The following is a 15956-nucleotide window of genomic DNA, read 5'->3' as shown; positions in this document are numbered from 1 at the left end:
AGAAACTTCTTCTGGCGCACTTGGCACCTTTTTAGTTTTTCTCCCAGGAGAGCAGGCTGCTCTCATCATAAGAAACTCTCACTTTCCACATGAAAGCCATACATAGTCATGTCACTACAAGTGCAATGTGCTGTTATAAGCACTCAGCGCAGTGATCTGCTCTCAGAAAGGGAAAGTAATTTGGACGTTACTCTGGTCTGATGCGTCAGGAGTTCTTCAGAGCAGACAACAGTGTCAGTCAAGTAATTTGCAATATACTCAAACAACAGAAACTCTTCACTATCACAAAATAAATATACTACCAACTGAGTCAATTGACCTTTACAGCACATAAAGGCATGCATTAAATACACTAAACCCAGCTACTTCAGGTCATTAAAAATAGTAGGACAGAAGAGCTTCAGTCTCAATCAGGCTCTGTCACACCTTGGTACGCGTCACTTCTGTAGGGGACAACTACACCTACCTGAGGTTTCTGCATCCACACCGCTATCATCAGCCACTTTCAGGAAGATCTGAAAAGGAATGATAACTGTCAATGAAATTCAAAGGAGGAGAGATATTGTGGGTACTGCTTCAGAAGATGCCATGTGAGACTGGCAGGTGCAACGAGAGAACTGAGGATACTGAGTTTATCCTCTGCATGATAATGACATTGACTTTATGGCTTCTGTCCAGTTTCAGACTGTCAGACTGCTACAAGCTGTGCCCCCTTTCCAATACGAGTTCATAGGCCATCTCAAACATGAGCTCTTTTCTGTGTCTCAGAAACAGACCTAGTAACTAAACTTGGTGAATCTCATATTTCCCCATGTCTAACAGCTCTTGCTTGAATAGGCACCTTCATGGAGTTTGACCCATGGACTCTCCTAAACCAGAAATAACTCTTTTTTCAAATTGCAGATAACAACCAAGGTCTTCACAGCTGTGAAGCACCTAGGGGGCAACATCAGTAAGTGACAAAACCACTCTTTCATCTTCCCTTATCATTCTTTTAAAATAAACAAATAAAGATCCTACACAGAGATAATGCGCATGATACTTCTGTGATAAAAAAGAGAGACTTGGCAGCTGGATCAGTCACATAGAACAAACCCTGAAACCATAAAAAAAACCCTGACAAGGGCATATGTCTAAATTGTTTACATAATGTATGTATACAGTACTGAAATGTATATTTTCAGTTAAATGCAACACAAAGCATGCCTAAAAATAACACAGATATTAGAAGCCAAATCAGGGGCCAACCTACACATGATATCTCAGCAAAGTGCAGATGAGCACACAGGACCTGTCCTTGCCTGTTTGTACCACATTTCAGTTTTTAATGCACACCTCTGTGAGCACACTCTTACACAAGGCAGAAGACAATCCATTCTGGAGAGGAACGCAAAGCTGTTCTGTCAATTTTTACAGGAAGCAATAAGGCTTAATCTCATTCTTAATTATGTCATGATTCCTTCTGCCTAGTTTAAGACAAACAGGAATCAGCAGCTCACTAACCTCCTCCAGAGTAGTTTCCGAGATGCCATAGCTGGAAATGCCAAGATCAGAAAGACGGTCATCAATTTCATGGAACAGCTCCACAAAAGCTCCCTCTTTAGCGGCTTTGTATGGCAAGACATAGGTTAATTCATGACCTATGTCCTCCACCAGTCTTGCCTCAGGAACATGTTTTGTAATGAGATTTGAAATTGCAGACACATCTAGAAAAAACAAATGTAAAAGACAGTTCTGTTCTGGTTACACTCATAATGTGGAAAAAAGAGCTCAGCCTTAAAAATCCTGCCAGAAAAGGAGGACAAATAGGACATCTCTGGAAAGAAGCTAATTTCCATAAAGTGTCATTTCTTTTTAATTTAACACAAGACTGGATAAAAGCCTGGACCAAAGCTTGGCTATACTTCTTATGTGCAGAACTTGGGAGAGCTTGTACATGGGACTGGAAGACCTGCAAATAAATCACTGATGTACAGCTCACCAACATTACATACTGCCAACAGGCCATACAACTACATAATATTTGCTTATTATATCTCAGGACAGCTTGAATTCAAAATGGCTCACTCAAGAAATGCATTCCAATATTTAAAATACCATCACTGTGAATTTAATAATTTTCCCAAGACTGTAGCTACCTTGGAGCAACAATGTTAAGTCAGCTGTCCAAGGCGAGCCACAGAGCAAAGTCAACTGGAATTCAATCTTAAATTTTTTTCCAAGCCTCACCTATTGTCAATGTGTCACTTTCATGGTCACTGCCAAGGCCAGCATCAGAGCTGCTCTGGGAGACACTGTCATCCTGGTCACAAAAGAGAAGACAAACATTATTTCTGGCTGTTCATTCAAAATGGGGCCTACCAGATGCTACATACTAATAAGTCCAACCAGATGCTGCAGATGGTGACACAGCACTGTAAAGGCTAAAACAGAAGTAAGATGATGGATACAGAAGTGAGTGTTACAAAAGTATACTTCACTTATTTTGTGTATCTCTGATCAGCTTGAGACCACTGTCACTGAAAGAAACCATAATGGGGATGTATGTCCCACACAACAGTTTAATTAGATATGGTCTGGCACAGTATCCACTGGACAAGTAACACTTCTTTCAAAGAACAAGGGATTTTCCTTTGAGACATTGAGACATAGAAAATCTTAGCTGCTGCTTCCAAAAAGCCTATGATTTCATGAAGAAAGAATAAACATGAGCATAAAAGGCCAGCTCTACCTTTTTCAGATAGGAAACTGTGCTGCTGCTGTTTCGGCAGGAGCTCAGAGAGGAATCCACATCCTTTTTGACCAGGGTCAAATAATAGCCTGTTCCCAGCTGGTTCTTCAGGAAGAGAGAAGAGCCAACACAGCAGAGCTTGCCATGAGAAATTATAGCAATCCGGTCCCCCAGAATGTCTGCCTCATCCATGTGGTGCGTGGAGAGAATGATAGTGCGACCTGAAAGAGAGCAAGGAAGATGTGGCTGCCAAGTCAAACAAACCTGTTTGTTTGCTGCCACACCAAAGCCACAATCACCTGCACCTTGCCATGAAGTTGGATGGGAGGTTGATGCCACAATTTTGGGCCCTTTGAACAAGGCCAAGAGTATGGAGAAGATTCACAACTTCTGTCATGGGTTTATTCTCCTCATTCTCTGCTGGTTTTAGTCATGCTCAGCAAAGGCAGGTTTAATTTCATGTCTGCAAGGCTAGTTGCATGGAGCAGAACAGGACATCGCTGAACAGCAAGGTTAATTTTCTGACTCTAGCTGCCCTCAGTCATAATCCAGTAAAAAAGTTTGTTCATGAACTCTGACATGAATAGGAGGAGAAAGATATATAAATGAGAAATCTGAGCATCCTTGTCCTGCATGGTCTCTGTTCATTCCTTGCCGCAGGCAACAATAAATTTGCAAAGACATATTGCTATTTTGAGAACAGTCCAGAATCAGATTGATTTTCTTTTGCCTCCCACAATACATTTATTAAGAGTAAAGATGACATACCTTGCCGATACTTCAGAAGCAGTTCCCATATTCCTCTGCGAGAATAAGGATCCACCCCAGCTGTAGGCTCATCCAGAATGACAACTTTGGAGCCACCGACAAAAGCTAAGGCAACAGAGAGCTTCCTCTGCATGCCACCTGTCAGGCACAAGAAGAAAGAAGCGTTCAGGCTGATGCAGAGATGAGGTGAACAGCAATACTTGCAGTATGAAGGATAATGAGCTCTCTGAAAGAAAGCAGACTGAGGAGAACAAGTACTGCTGCTGTTTCAGGCATTCAGGGTCCTACCACTTTCTGGACAGTGGATAATTCATCTGGATAGTCACTCCTCAGTGGAGTCTAAACTCTCCTACTGCAGGGAACCACACCTTGCATGCCCACAGTGAACTATACTGTCTCAGCACCAGGGGTAGCAAATTGCCAGCTTGGAAGCCTAAGCCTATCTGGGGATCTGGAACACAGGTCTCCAGAGCCTGAGCTGCAGAAATAAGTCCCCATGAGACTCCCCTTCCATGAAAGTGTTCCAGAGGCAAAAACAAGGAATTATATTGCATTCCTCAATACTAAAGTCAACCATGGTCATCTGCTCTCCCTCCCCGAAGTCAAATGTGCAGTCTGTACTGATACTTGAGTAAGACAAAGGCATGTCAGTCCCTCTAGTATCTGGTACAGACTGACACAGGAATTCTGCCCCTTCTGAACAAAGGAGAAGGGCACTCCAGGTCACCAACTGAAGGGGCAGAAGTCAGTATAAGGAATGCATGTATGATCCGCAAACAGGAAGAGACTTTGTAGACTATGGTCCAAGCCACCCTCACGTAAACTCATAAACCCCAAATATATGAGTAAGCTTTGGACAACACACAGCAAATGTAGCTGAACTGTGTCACGATGGAAAAAAATACACAATACTCAGAGAAAGTGAGAGACTTGTTATGGCCATTGGATAGCTTGAGACTGTGCGAGATTGTGATGTTTAATAAGACAGACTAATTAGGTACTTAATAAATAAGTCACTTTCTTAAATGCTTAATTTTATAGTAGTCTATATATAATTGCAGGATTCCATCAGGGTCCGTAATACAGCCTCTGCAAAGCCAGTGGAGTGTTTCTGAGGCTGAGAAATGTAGAAGATCTGAACCTACCAGAGAGCTTGCTTGTCCTAGCTTTCAGTTTGTGAGGCAAACCAACATCTGTTGCCATCTGATCCATCTCCTCTTTCACCTTCTTTTCCGGCAGCCCTTTGAGCCGAGCATAGAACCAGATGTGCTCCTCCACAGTCAGCCTAGAGAACAAATGCAGCCTCAGGGCAGAGTTGAAAGCATCATACTGGGATTCGTCCCTTTTATTAGCATTACTGCAGGCACTTCTGTTTCCTCAGGAAAACATCTTTTAAGGCTGAGGTTTCAGGAAGGAGCCACAGACTGGGTGTACTCAGTTTGAGCCTGACTTCAGGGTGCGGCTCTATTCAGCACCCATGTAAATACTCTTTTTTTTAAGGGTGCTTGACAGTACCACAACAACCTAAATCAGTAGGCACCAGGGATACACTTGGCCTAGCTGAGTGGAGTACATTACTAACAGACATGAAAGATGAAAGTGTAAGCTCTTGCTGGTCATTCCCAGGCACTTGGGAATGTGCTAATAAACAGAATGTTCCTGTACCAATCCCACACACTCCACTGTCTCACACCATGCGCACACAGAAAAAGGACTGTCAAAGCCAAAAGCACACTGCTGTATCCTAGAGAACCCAAACATCTGTTAGATACCATCAGTCCTACATATCCCAGATGATACTCACAAGTCAAACAGCACATTGTGTTGTGGACATACACCCAGGTTCTGCCTGATGGTGCTAAGCTCAGAGCGGATATCTTTGCCTAGGATGAAGGCTGTACCCGAAGTTGGGGGAAACAAGCCAGTCAAAATGGACCTGAAAGAAAAATAGAACAGATCAGCATGTTCTGCCACTAGGAAACAGTGGAAGACTGAATTAAGAGTAGGTGGAAACCCTGGGGAATCCCATATCTAGAAAGTAGCCTGAAAAACATCTCACTAATGGATTTTAAATAAACCAAACCACAAATCAGCTCCAGTGGTGATCAAAGAACACCCACATAGCTGCTTGAAGGAAAGATATTTTCTTCCTCTAAAAGCTTCTTGTTCTTTCAGTACCAACTTGCTTTCTTTCACTGGTAAGTCAGAATCACAAATGGCATTACTACGAAATGCCACCTACAGATACATTTGACCCAGCCTCAACCTGAACCTCCTGTGGTTCCAGTCCCCTGTATCTGTAAGGCAGCAGCACAACTGCTAAATCAGACTAAATCAGTAGAGGCATTCTAGTCTGCATCAGCTTGCACGCTCCAGTTCTATAGCTACCTCTACTATATGGATAGGAGTTGCAGTATTCAGTCACTTTCCTACTGTCTGAAACCATTATTTTGTTCTTACATGGTAGTGGTTTTCCCTGCTCCATTATGTCCCAGAAAGGAGGTGATTTGTCCTTCATAGAAGTTGAGTGTGAGACCATCTACAGCAACTTTCTTGCCATCACGGTAAACTTTGACCAGGTTCTGGATGGAAACACCAAGACTCAGATGCACTGGCTCTTCTTCCTTGCAGACTGAAAGAAAACACAAAGTAGAGAGATCTGATAGGTGTTAACAGAAATTGCATAGGAATTTTAATAGACATCATATAGCCCTAAGCCTGTGAAGGAATGAGCTATATGAAGACTGGCCACTTTATTCCTCAGAGAGAGGAATCTTCAGCAAAGTTGTCATTTAGCTATTGTCTCTCTTCTGGGCTAATTTGGGAGCTGGAGACCTCCAGTTTTATCAAGGTCACCAAAAATACAAGGCCTTCTCAATTCCATGAGCCTGGAGTACCCAGCTGCAGTCAGGTAGGCAAAGTACCTTGAGTTTATCCAGATGCATCCACTTGATCAGCATAGCCAAAGAGTGATAACAAAAGGGTGACCAATTTCACCTATCCATGCCAGTACAGCTCCTGCTGTCCTTGGATAATCATTTCAGAAAAAGGCAGACTTTAATACTTCACTTTCAAAAGGCTGTGTCTAGCACTTACCTTCTGAAGACCCCTTCTGGTCAGGATGGGCGTGCTGCCTGTCCTGTGGTTCCTCCCCAAACCAATATGACTTTGTGAAAGGAAAGTACCAGGGTCTGGGTATCCCATACTGGCCTAAAAACAAAAGCATTACATGAGACTGAGTGCATCTGTCACTTTTCTTTAATTAGCTTTCAGGACAAGAAGGGAAGTACTACACCCACATGAGGTGAGGCACAAAGGAGAAATTTTTCTGTATGAAGACACTGACAGACTCTGGGTAAGAGACATCTAACTTCACTTTAGGCTTAAAAACCCTATGCAGAAAGGTACTTAGTGGCACATGTGGTACTGATACTCCTCTCTTGCCTCACAGTCTGTGAACTTTGGAGGAGGGAACAAGTCAAGTACAGCAAAGCTTCTGGGGCTAGATCAGCCATGGCCACAACGGGGTCATGCTTCTGTGTTGGGCAACACTCACTGCTAGCAGCACCAGCCTTGCTCTGATGCTGGTTTTGCTTCATGACCTTTGAATAGCTCTGCTTAAAAATGGGCCAAATTTGCACCTTAGCAGGTGAAAAGGGTGAAAGGATTTATTTAAAAGCCTTAAGAGATGATTATCTCACAAAAGTAGACCTCACCTGGGAAGACAGATTCAATGTACCAGGTCATGACTCCATAGAGGAAGGTATCAAACAGCATCATGACAGCTGATATGGTGATGCTAAAGCCATCTTCTTCCAGTGGGCTCTCAAAGAAGTTGTCCCACTGAACACCAACTCCCTGTTCCTCAAAGAGCGCAAAGTACTCACAACCGAAACCAAAGGCTACTGGAGACAACAGGCTCTGAAAATGGGAGGCATGAACATGCACTGAATTTTTTTACATCTACTCTCCAATTAGTCATCTCAGTTGTAGCACAAGAATGAGGGACATTGTCCATATGAAAAGTCCAAATTCCATGGACCATCACTGTATTTGCAGATATGGAGTGGCATATTTGGTCTAGGTTCCAAGAGGCCTGAAATCTCTACTGGACCTCCACCCAGAATTGTTTGTTTCCCTATCTTTCCCTTACTCTTTGGATTTTCCTGCAAGGGAACAGGTTGCTAACAGTCACCCTCTCCAGACAGGTAAGAAATGCTGAGCAGAGGAAAAGTAGATGGTTCCTTCAGGCTGCTTGTCTGGCTATACAGCATGACAGCATACAGAGATCAAGGCAGCTTAGTCCAGCTGCATTACTTCTACTACCAAAGCCAACAAAACCCTCCCAGCAGCTTCTACCAGGCTCAGTAAACCTCTTTATCAAGCCCAACCCTGAAGACTTTTACACTGAAAATTAACCTCCCACTGCCACCTCCCCCCTTGTAAGTGTCCAGCTGCTGAGTGCCATACTGGTGGCACCCCAGTGCCCAGGAAAGTTTCATCAAGACTCACCACAAAAATCTTGAGTGAGAAGCTGATGTGGTCCTGCCAGGCAACACACAGCACATAAGGCAGGTACAGTGTGAAGTAGACAATGCCCCCACAGGCAGCTGCCAGGTTGGCCCTGGAGAACACGGTGCTGATGAGGAAGCACTGGAGGATGGTCACAACGCCGAAGATGGAGAGGAAAATGAACACCACACTAGGATCACTGTAAGGCAGCAGATTCCCCATCTGGCAGGAGAACAATAAGTGCATGAGGTTTTGAAAGGGCTCTCCAAGGTACCTCTGTTATAGGCAGCTCTGCAGAGCTGCTGCTCAGCGGAGGCAGGGTTTCCTGCAATTTGCACAACAGCCTTCCCAGAAGTGAGGCAGTACCAGAGGCATCTTTTCAACAGAACTGAATCTACAACATTCCCTCCTGCTGTTTTCAGCCACATAGTCCTGTTGTTCCTAAATTCTATTCCCAAAAAGTGACTGGTCAACACATACCCACAAACTCCTCCCCAGTGTGCCAGTGCAGACCACTGCTTGGCAGGCTCTAAAGGCTCTAGAATTTGCTGTCACAGGCCAAACCAGGCAACTCACCTTCAGGATCAGCACCAAGAGTCCTGCACTCATCAGGAGAGGGACAAGGCTGCTAATGAACCAGCTTAACCAAAGGATGCCATTGTCAAGTCCCATAATCCTCATTGTTTCTTTCAGCCGGGCTTCCTTCTCATACACAATGCCCTTAATTATCACAGCCACTGAGTAGATCCAAGCTAGTGTCATGAAGAGAGGCATGGAGCGGCTCATGACACGCAGAAATCTGAGAAAATGAAAGAAAGGGGCCAGGAGATCTGAGTGAGAAACATTACTGCAACTTCAGATACCACTTCAAGGGCTATCAGAGGATGGTGACAGCTAAGGCTTCCCTGCACAAAGCAGCTGATATGCAAAGCCTGACACAGGATCCTTGTCTCACCATGAGGTGAGGTGGGTGGGTTTACAGCATATTACCAGTTAGGAGTGGGAGGTGGAACTGCAATTGTCACTCAGTGAAAGAGTGGGTGCAAGAGCGGCCTTGTCTGGGAACTGCTCTCAATTGCCCTCTTTCCCCTCTCCTGTGCCTATCTGTCTGCTTTTCTCCCCATGCTATTTTCACTTGCATCAGGTGTGGGGATATGGTCACACCTCAGGAAGGTACTGTGTGTGCTCAGCTCCAGGACTCTCTTGGGCAGGACTCTGCAAGTCATTACACATTCTAAATCTTCCATGTGGGTGCCCTAATTCTAGGGATTAGGAACACAATGGAGATTGCCTCCTCACTGAAAATAGGGACAAAAACCATGCCTGAGGATTGACAAAAGCCCATGCCTCCCAAGTTCCTCCTCCTGGGAGCTTCTGAAGCGGCCTGTATACATACATGTCATCCACGTAACATGGGTAGGGCATCTGCTGCACATAAACTCCTGTCTTCTTCTCTGTGCCTGTTTGAACCCTGATGATGGCCTGTTCTACCACATCCTGCAGGTAGACAAAGCCTCCCCAGACATAGCGCATGTCCTCAAAGGGATCAGCACGGGGACCAGGATCCCAGTACCTGCACCAAGGGAACAAGACCTTTCCATTAGAAATCCTCCTCACTCCATCCTTTGTAAGAAATTGATCATAAGGCAGGATGTCAGGGCTCACCCATCCTTGATCTTGTTGGTCCTTTCCACATTATCAATGTCCATGCGTATCTTGTATTTCACGTGTTGAGGAAGGTCTGTGCTGTCAGGAGCTATTTCAGTGAATACTATGCCAGCCCAGAACCTCCTTTCATCCAGAAGTTCCAAGGACTTGTTAATGAGCCGGACTTCTGTGGGCACAGGCTCCAGTTTGTCCAGGTTGACACACTAAACAGGGACAGAATTGGAAGCATTTATGGGATACACTGCCAAATTATAAGGTACTTTGTTTAGTTGTGGGGTGGAAGGAAAGAAGAGAACACTCCAATGGTAATGTCATGCCCAAGAAAAAAAGATAACAGCGTCAGACTATTTTGCAATGGTTTACTCAGTTGTAGCCCAGCAAGTTACAAGAGTTGTCACTGCTTCCTGCTTGGCAGTCACCTACCAGTCCAACATATATCACTGAGAAATACCCCAGCAAAGGTATTTTCTGTACAAGAGGTTAGCTAGCACTACAGTATTACCTACAGGATTTCATCCAAGTATCAGCTTCCAAAAATGGTCTTATTTCATCTGTTACCAATAAATCAAATCTGATTCAAAGCCTCTAAACATCAGTGGAGAGACCTGAAGGTTTTGGATCAAGCCCTTAACAGGCCATGGCCTGTTTCTGCTTGCACTCATCTACCAAGCTGATGAGACAAAAACTAGAACTAATTTTGTTCCCTCAATTTGAAGCAGCTGCTAGCTTTACCACAGCCCTCAGCTAAACCCCACCGCGAACTGAAGTATGAACTGCTACACTGCTGAAGACAGCAGCAGCTTTCAGTCACTAACAGAAGGGCAGGAAACCACATGAAGCGATGGAAGCTAAAACTTCAAGAACAAGGCCTACAGTAAGATTCCTACATCCTGGTTGTATCCATAAAATGGATGGAGGAATACCTACCTTACCTTTTCAGAACACCCAACTGCATAAGTGGAGACCAAGCTGCTGCCCTCCCCCAGCACCTTGCCCACACTAACAATATCTCACCTCCATGAAGCGGGAGATGGTTTGGATAGCCCGGTCTGTCTCATTGAAAGCATCCACCCAGGTGTACACAGAGCCATTTTCTGTCCCAAAGTCCTCTGGACTGTTTGACAGGAAACGGGCAACATCCTCTACTGTCCAGTTGGAAGCTGGCAAGTGCAGGTCCCAGAGGGCTTTGCCTTTCAGCAACGTCTGCAAGAGTTTTGTTTTCAAAGAGGAAATGGTTGTGAGAAATAATATTAGATTCCTCTCTCATAATGAAGTCAAGCACTACAAGGAAAACAGCTGCTAAGAAGGTGCAGGTAGAGGCCCTCTATCATACTGAGGGGATCCATACAGTGGTGTTCCTTCCCCTTACCTTTGCTTTAAGAGGGATATGCCTCCCTCGGTACAGCTACACCATATCAGTGTGCTTTGCAGGCTGGCTGCCTGCCTCCATGTCCTGCCAACCCCTCTCCCAAGGAGAGGGCAGCAGAGAGCCATGCACAGCTCTGCACCCCACACAAGCAAACCCGGGAAAAGGGAGATGCTAGTGCCGCAGAAATGCATTTGCCCAATACTTGGTGCCGAGCTCTGCTCACTTCTTCCAGAAATATCTCACCTCCTGGCTCGGATGGAGAGCAATTGAGGCACAGCTGAAGGCTCAATAGTCACTGTGCTGAGCAGAAATACCAGCACCAGAGGCCAGGCAATTTTTGTATTTTGTTTTTGTGCCACCAGGGCTGGCTAAAGCTCCCCTGTAGAGCCATGATGTCCTGCCTTAATCCTTTTGTCTAGGACAGTGCTTTCTTCACCTGGATTAACTGCTAGCTTTCTGAGGACAGGCTACTGTATGCACAATGCCTAGCACAAATGCACTGAAGCAGAAACCAGTCCACTGGGCAGACAATTTAAGGCCAGGCAGGAAGGGAACAGTAATTGTAAATTACACAGTTGAACTGAAGTCAGGGAGATAAAAAGAAAAACCTGCACAAGAGAGAAAACTGCAAAAATCCTCATGATTAAGAACAGGAAGTGGATTTTTTGCCACAACAAAAATGAAAGAGAGGTAAAGAGCTTCCCCATACTCTGCTGTTACCAGCAAACCAGAAAGTAGTGGGTCACACAGTTACAAAAACAACTTTGCAAACCGTAAAAACAGAACAGACCAAGCTACCAAAGGAAAACATACAAAAAGGAAATCCAAGCACACAGGAATCAGATGTGCTGTGCTCCCTTTTCATTTGGTCTCCATGGTTAACTTCTGCTACCATGCGTGGAGGGAAATGGCTCAACCTCATCTTGTTTAAGTCCAACATTAAAGCTCCTTAACCCTAGGGGCACTTGTTGCCCTTCCTGAAGTTCACAGGCACATTAGCATCAAGCTAGAAGTGGCACAGATGGGAAAACAAAGCACTTTCCTCTCCCTCAGCAGGAAGAAATACAAACAGATTGTACAACGCAGAAAGTCGAGAGGTGATGGCCAGTCAATCCAGAAACATGACAACTGAAGGAGATGCTTGCTGGGAGCTGCCAAGGCACTGACAATGAAGTACTCCTGCTTGTGTGAATGCCAACAGGTGACAACAAAGAGATCGTTTTACTATACTGGTACAGAAAAGACCAGATTGCTGGGAAGATCAATAATTAACCACCAGAGGCAACAGTGTTAACAAGCAACATAAAATATAAAGCCATAAAAGCCCAGGGCTCAGTTTAAAAAAAAATAAAATAGAAGCAACATTCACTTTTCAGAGGACATCACTGCAAATAAATGTTTTGGACCTCAGCTTTCTGCCTGAGCTCTGTAACAATCTGTTCAACTGTCTCTGGTGCCCTAGTATGTCTGTTGATGGAGAAGTACAACAGGCCAGGTCACATGATTATTCAGCACAGCATTACTGGGGTGAAAAAGGAATTAATTTCAGGGTTTATACAACGTGGGGAGGTCTCTGTACACAAGATGGTGCACGGTGATAGCCAACCAACTGTGTTGCAGAGACAGCTGGAAAAACTACTCTACAGCAGTCCCTCTGTTTCTTTATGTTAACTTTACATCACTGTACTTCCTAAGATATTGGCGCAGGGTGCAAAGATCCACCCCTCATAGCTGCACCCGAGGAACCATGGTGACATGCTCATGACACATTAGGGCAACACGGCAGACAAAACAGTACATTTTCCAACAGAGGCAGATTAGAATTGGGTGTTAAATGTGCTGTTTGCAGGAGACTGTTAGGTGAAGGAAGGAATGCCAATCATAATGCAAGATCAGTAGTCAAGATCTCTTTCAAGAAGAGGCCCATCCACAGTATTTATCTGCCCAATTCAGCACTGAAGCACCTTTTAAAATAAATATTTCATCACTTATTGCAAAAAACAACAGCAGTGGTTCCAGCAAGGACAGCATACTGACCCGAATGAGATCCATTTCCTGACTACTTTCCATAAATGTCCAAATCTTTGGGCTTATCTCCTCCCACATTCCCCCGAGGTCACGAAACACACCCAGCTCCTGGAATGTCCTGTTCACCTGTCACAAATCAGAGAGGAAGGTTATTTCCAAAAGCTGGCAGAGACCATCATGAGCTGAGAGGGTGTACTGAGCCTTCGACAGCAAGTACATGGGAGGTGAGAGATTAGGGAGGCTGTGCTTTTGTAGGCAATCCTTCCTAGGCTTGTGTTTGGGTCCAATTTAACTAGAGAGGATCAGCTGCACAGCCAGAGGACACAGCTAATGCTACATTATTAGATGACAGGGCTAGAGTTACCTCAGACATGACCTTCCTTACAGCTGGTGTATCTGGAGTGTACAAGATCTTCCCAATCAGCAAGGGCTTCAAAGCCCTCCAGATAATCCTGGAAAGCGGGCTGGATTCCAGGTTCTTCATTAGCTCATTGCAGTAGGGTGCTGAAGAAGAGCACAAAGGTGAGTGGCTGAACAGCACAGTAACAACTGCAGAAGGCATAGAACTTCAAGAACAATCAAAGCATTTTTCAGATGCAAACCCCCTCCTTTACTGCAAAGCTTCACAAAAAGCCCCTTTTAGCCCAAGCCTGCACAGTCTGCCCAGCGAACAAGGAGCAACCAGGTAGCCTCCAACACTAAGAGCCACAGTACTAGCTCTGCAACACTCCCACAACCCCAATGCATGGCACAAACAAAATTTATCTGGAAAAGGTCAGATTTCCAGAGGCTGCATGTGTCTGCGCTCCCTCTCCCACTAATGCAGCCCCACTGCACAGCTTCCTGTGTACGCTACATAGGTGGTAGGTAGCAGGTCCTTGGGAGACTCTGCAAGCTGATAACTTCTTCGCCTTAAGGGCATATGCAGGACAATATGCCTTTGTGAAATAGCAGTGAATATGTCCCTCAGGACCACCTACCTTCATCTGTAGAAGTTTGGAAAACGCTAGCAGTGACAATCATGAAGTAGATAGGACCTCAGACTATGCCATTGTTACACTTACTTGTGGAGTTATCGTAGAAGTTAATCACATCATCTTCAGTGCTGTTGCCTCCAAACAGTGCTTTGTAATTGTTATCCTCATACCAGTTGAGGGATTTAATTTTGAGCCCTCCACCTTCAGGATGGCCGCATACAATCCGTGACACAGCCTGATAGATCTGTGTAGAGGAGTTTGAGGCATTCACATTGTTCAGGAACATCACCTCTTGTCTCATGTCACTCCAGCTCTTCATGCTCAGCAGCTGGAGGGGAAGGATGGAGAAAAGAATGGAAGCAAGTATTGGACAGGATTAGTAAAAGGAGAAGGTCTCTCTGTGCACCTTCAAACCACAGAACAGATTTTTCAACAGATGAGAATCCTCTTGAACACCACAACAAGGGAAAGAACAGGGAAAACAATTCCCCACCACCACAATGGAAGTCTCTTCTGAGCAAGCACTTGGGATATATCCTTGCCAAGTTCTTTACTACTGAGTTTTCTACTCCAGTGCTGTGGGTGGTTCCTGGCCTCCCTGCCCTCTAACATGGAAGCTGCTTGCTCTCCTGGTTGCACAATGACTTACATTCCAGTGGAGTACCCTCACAAGGACAGGTGGGGTGGGGTACACAGAGTCAGAATAGGAATTAAAGGAACAACACCAAGTGACTTGTGGGTCACAAACTGGATGAGCCACAGGCCACACCAGTGTCACCTGGCACAACTCCACCCAACCTCCACTGATTTACACCAGGCAGCCAGTCTGATCGCTCAGATTGTCATCACTTATTCCTGCCCCAGAAACTCCTTGCCCCATTGTCAACAGCATTCCCAGAATATCCTTGAAAACAAGCCCTGTTGCAGCCAGGACCCTGAATAAGCCTTGCACATAGCCAGTCACTGCAAGGAGCCTTCTGCTGGCCAGCTGACATCACACCAGGCCTGAGGTGACAACATTCAACCAGCCAGAACAATTAGTACCTCCAGACTCATTTGAGAGGCATAAGCCAGACAATATGCCTGTAGTGTGCCATGAACAAAAACACCCTGCCCTCAGCCTGAAATATTCACTGCATTGATGTTGCCATACTCAGGCTTACGGCCAAGCTCACCACAACACAAAAAGTAACCCACCCACACAAGCACTTGTTTCATGCTACACTGGAGTGTTGCCTTCAGACCCCCTATCCTGAGGTGTCAGGACATCTTCGATGGTGACAATGAGTGGATGCTAAGTAGAAATAAGACAAAGGCAAGAATCCAGGATACTTCCTTTAAGTAAGCTTCCAGCTCTATTTATTTGCAGCTCAGGGAACTTCTATTTTCTAACCCTCAATGACTTTCTTCCATGGTGAACTCCTAGAATTTAGAACAACCACAAGGATTTAACATCCAATATCACTTGAAAGAACCTCTTCTCTCTCCTTATCTGGCGGTGCTCAGCTCCCTTTGGTGTCATGTGGTTTTGTTTTTTGTTATTACTGAAAGAGATGGTGAGCATTCAATCCCTATCTCTTTTCCATGCGCCACTGAACCCTACAGGTATTTGTCATATCCTCAACTCATCTCTCTTGCAAGCTGAACAGTCTCAACCTACTCCCTTGTTCCTTTGGTGAAAGCCATTATACTTCTAAATGTCCTAACTGGCCTTCTCTGAACTTTATTCCAGTTATGCTATCCCTGTCAGAGAACAAGAATCTAGATTTGTCTTCCTTATCAAAGGGTTTTGTATAGCACTGTGGTAAAATCCTACAGCTGGTTCTCTATCCCTGTTTAAGTGTTTTCTAGAATTTTATCTGATTTCTTGACTCCTGCTGAAACATCAGGTAACATTAACTTG

At 44.8% G+C, this 15956-nt stretch overlaps 1 protein-coding gene across 3 annotated transcripts in view; it reads right to left on the bottom strand.

Annotated features, from left to right (window-relative positions):
• Window positions 1-15956, bottom strand: part of ABCA1 (ATP binding cassette subfamily A member 1) — a 91871-nt gene that overhangs the window by 17239 nt on the left and 58676 nt on the right. For all 3 annotated transcript variants that reach the window (XM_014266449.3, XM_026792886.2, XM_074533395.1), the window contains exons 9-26: window positions 14141-14381; window positions 13441-13580; window positions 13086-13202; window positions 10694-10882; window positions 9677-9882; window positions 9408-9584; window positions 8588-8810; window positions 8012-8233; window positions 7216-7420; window positions 6596-6709; window positions 5960-6131; window positions 5304-5435; window positions 4645-4784; window positions 3500-3637; window positions 2732-2952; window positions 2230-2302; window positions 1504-1706; window positions 467-515 (exon numbers count right to left, since the gene is read on the bottom strand). In XM_014266449.3, the coding sequence (XP_014121924.1) occupies window positions 467-515; window positions 1504-1706; window positions 2230-2302; window positions 2732-2952; window positions 3500-3637; window positions 4645-4784; window positions 5304-5435; window positions 5960-6131; window positions 6596-6709; window positions 7216-7420; window positions 8012-8233; window positions 8588-8810; window positions 9408-9584; window positions 9677-9882; window positions 10694-10882; window positions 13086-13202; window positions 13441-13580; window positions 14141-14381 (2962 nt within the window). The remainder of the gene's footprint in view (window positions 1-466; window positions 516-1503; window positions 1707-2229; window positions 2303-2731; window positions 2953-3499; window positions 3638-4644; window positions 4785-5303; window positions 5436-5959; window positions 6132-6595; window positions 6710-7215; window positions 7421-8011; window positions 8234-8587; window positions 8811-9407; window positions 9585-9676; window positions 9883-10693; window positions 10883-13085; window positions 13203-13440; window positions 13581-14140; window positions 14382-15956) is intronic.

The sequence above is a fragment of the Zonotrichia albicollis genome, chromosome Z, assembly GCF_047830755.1.
Source record: "Zonotrichia albicollis isolate bZonAlb1 chromosome Z, bZonAlb1.hap1, whole genome shotgun sequence".
NCBI lineage: Eukaryota > Metazoa > Chordata > Aves > Passeriformes > Passerellidae > Zonotrichia > Zonotrichia albicollis.
This window is presented reverse-complemented; position numbering and strand designations above follow the sequence as displayed.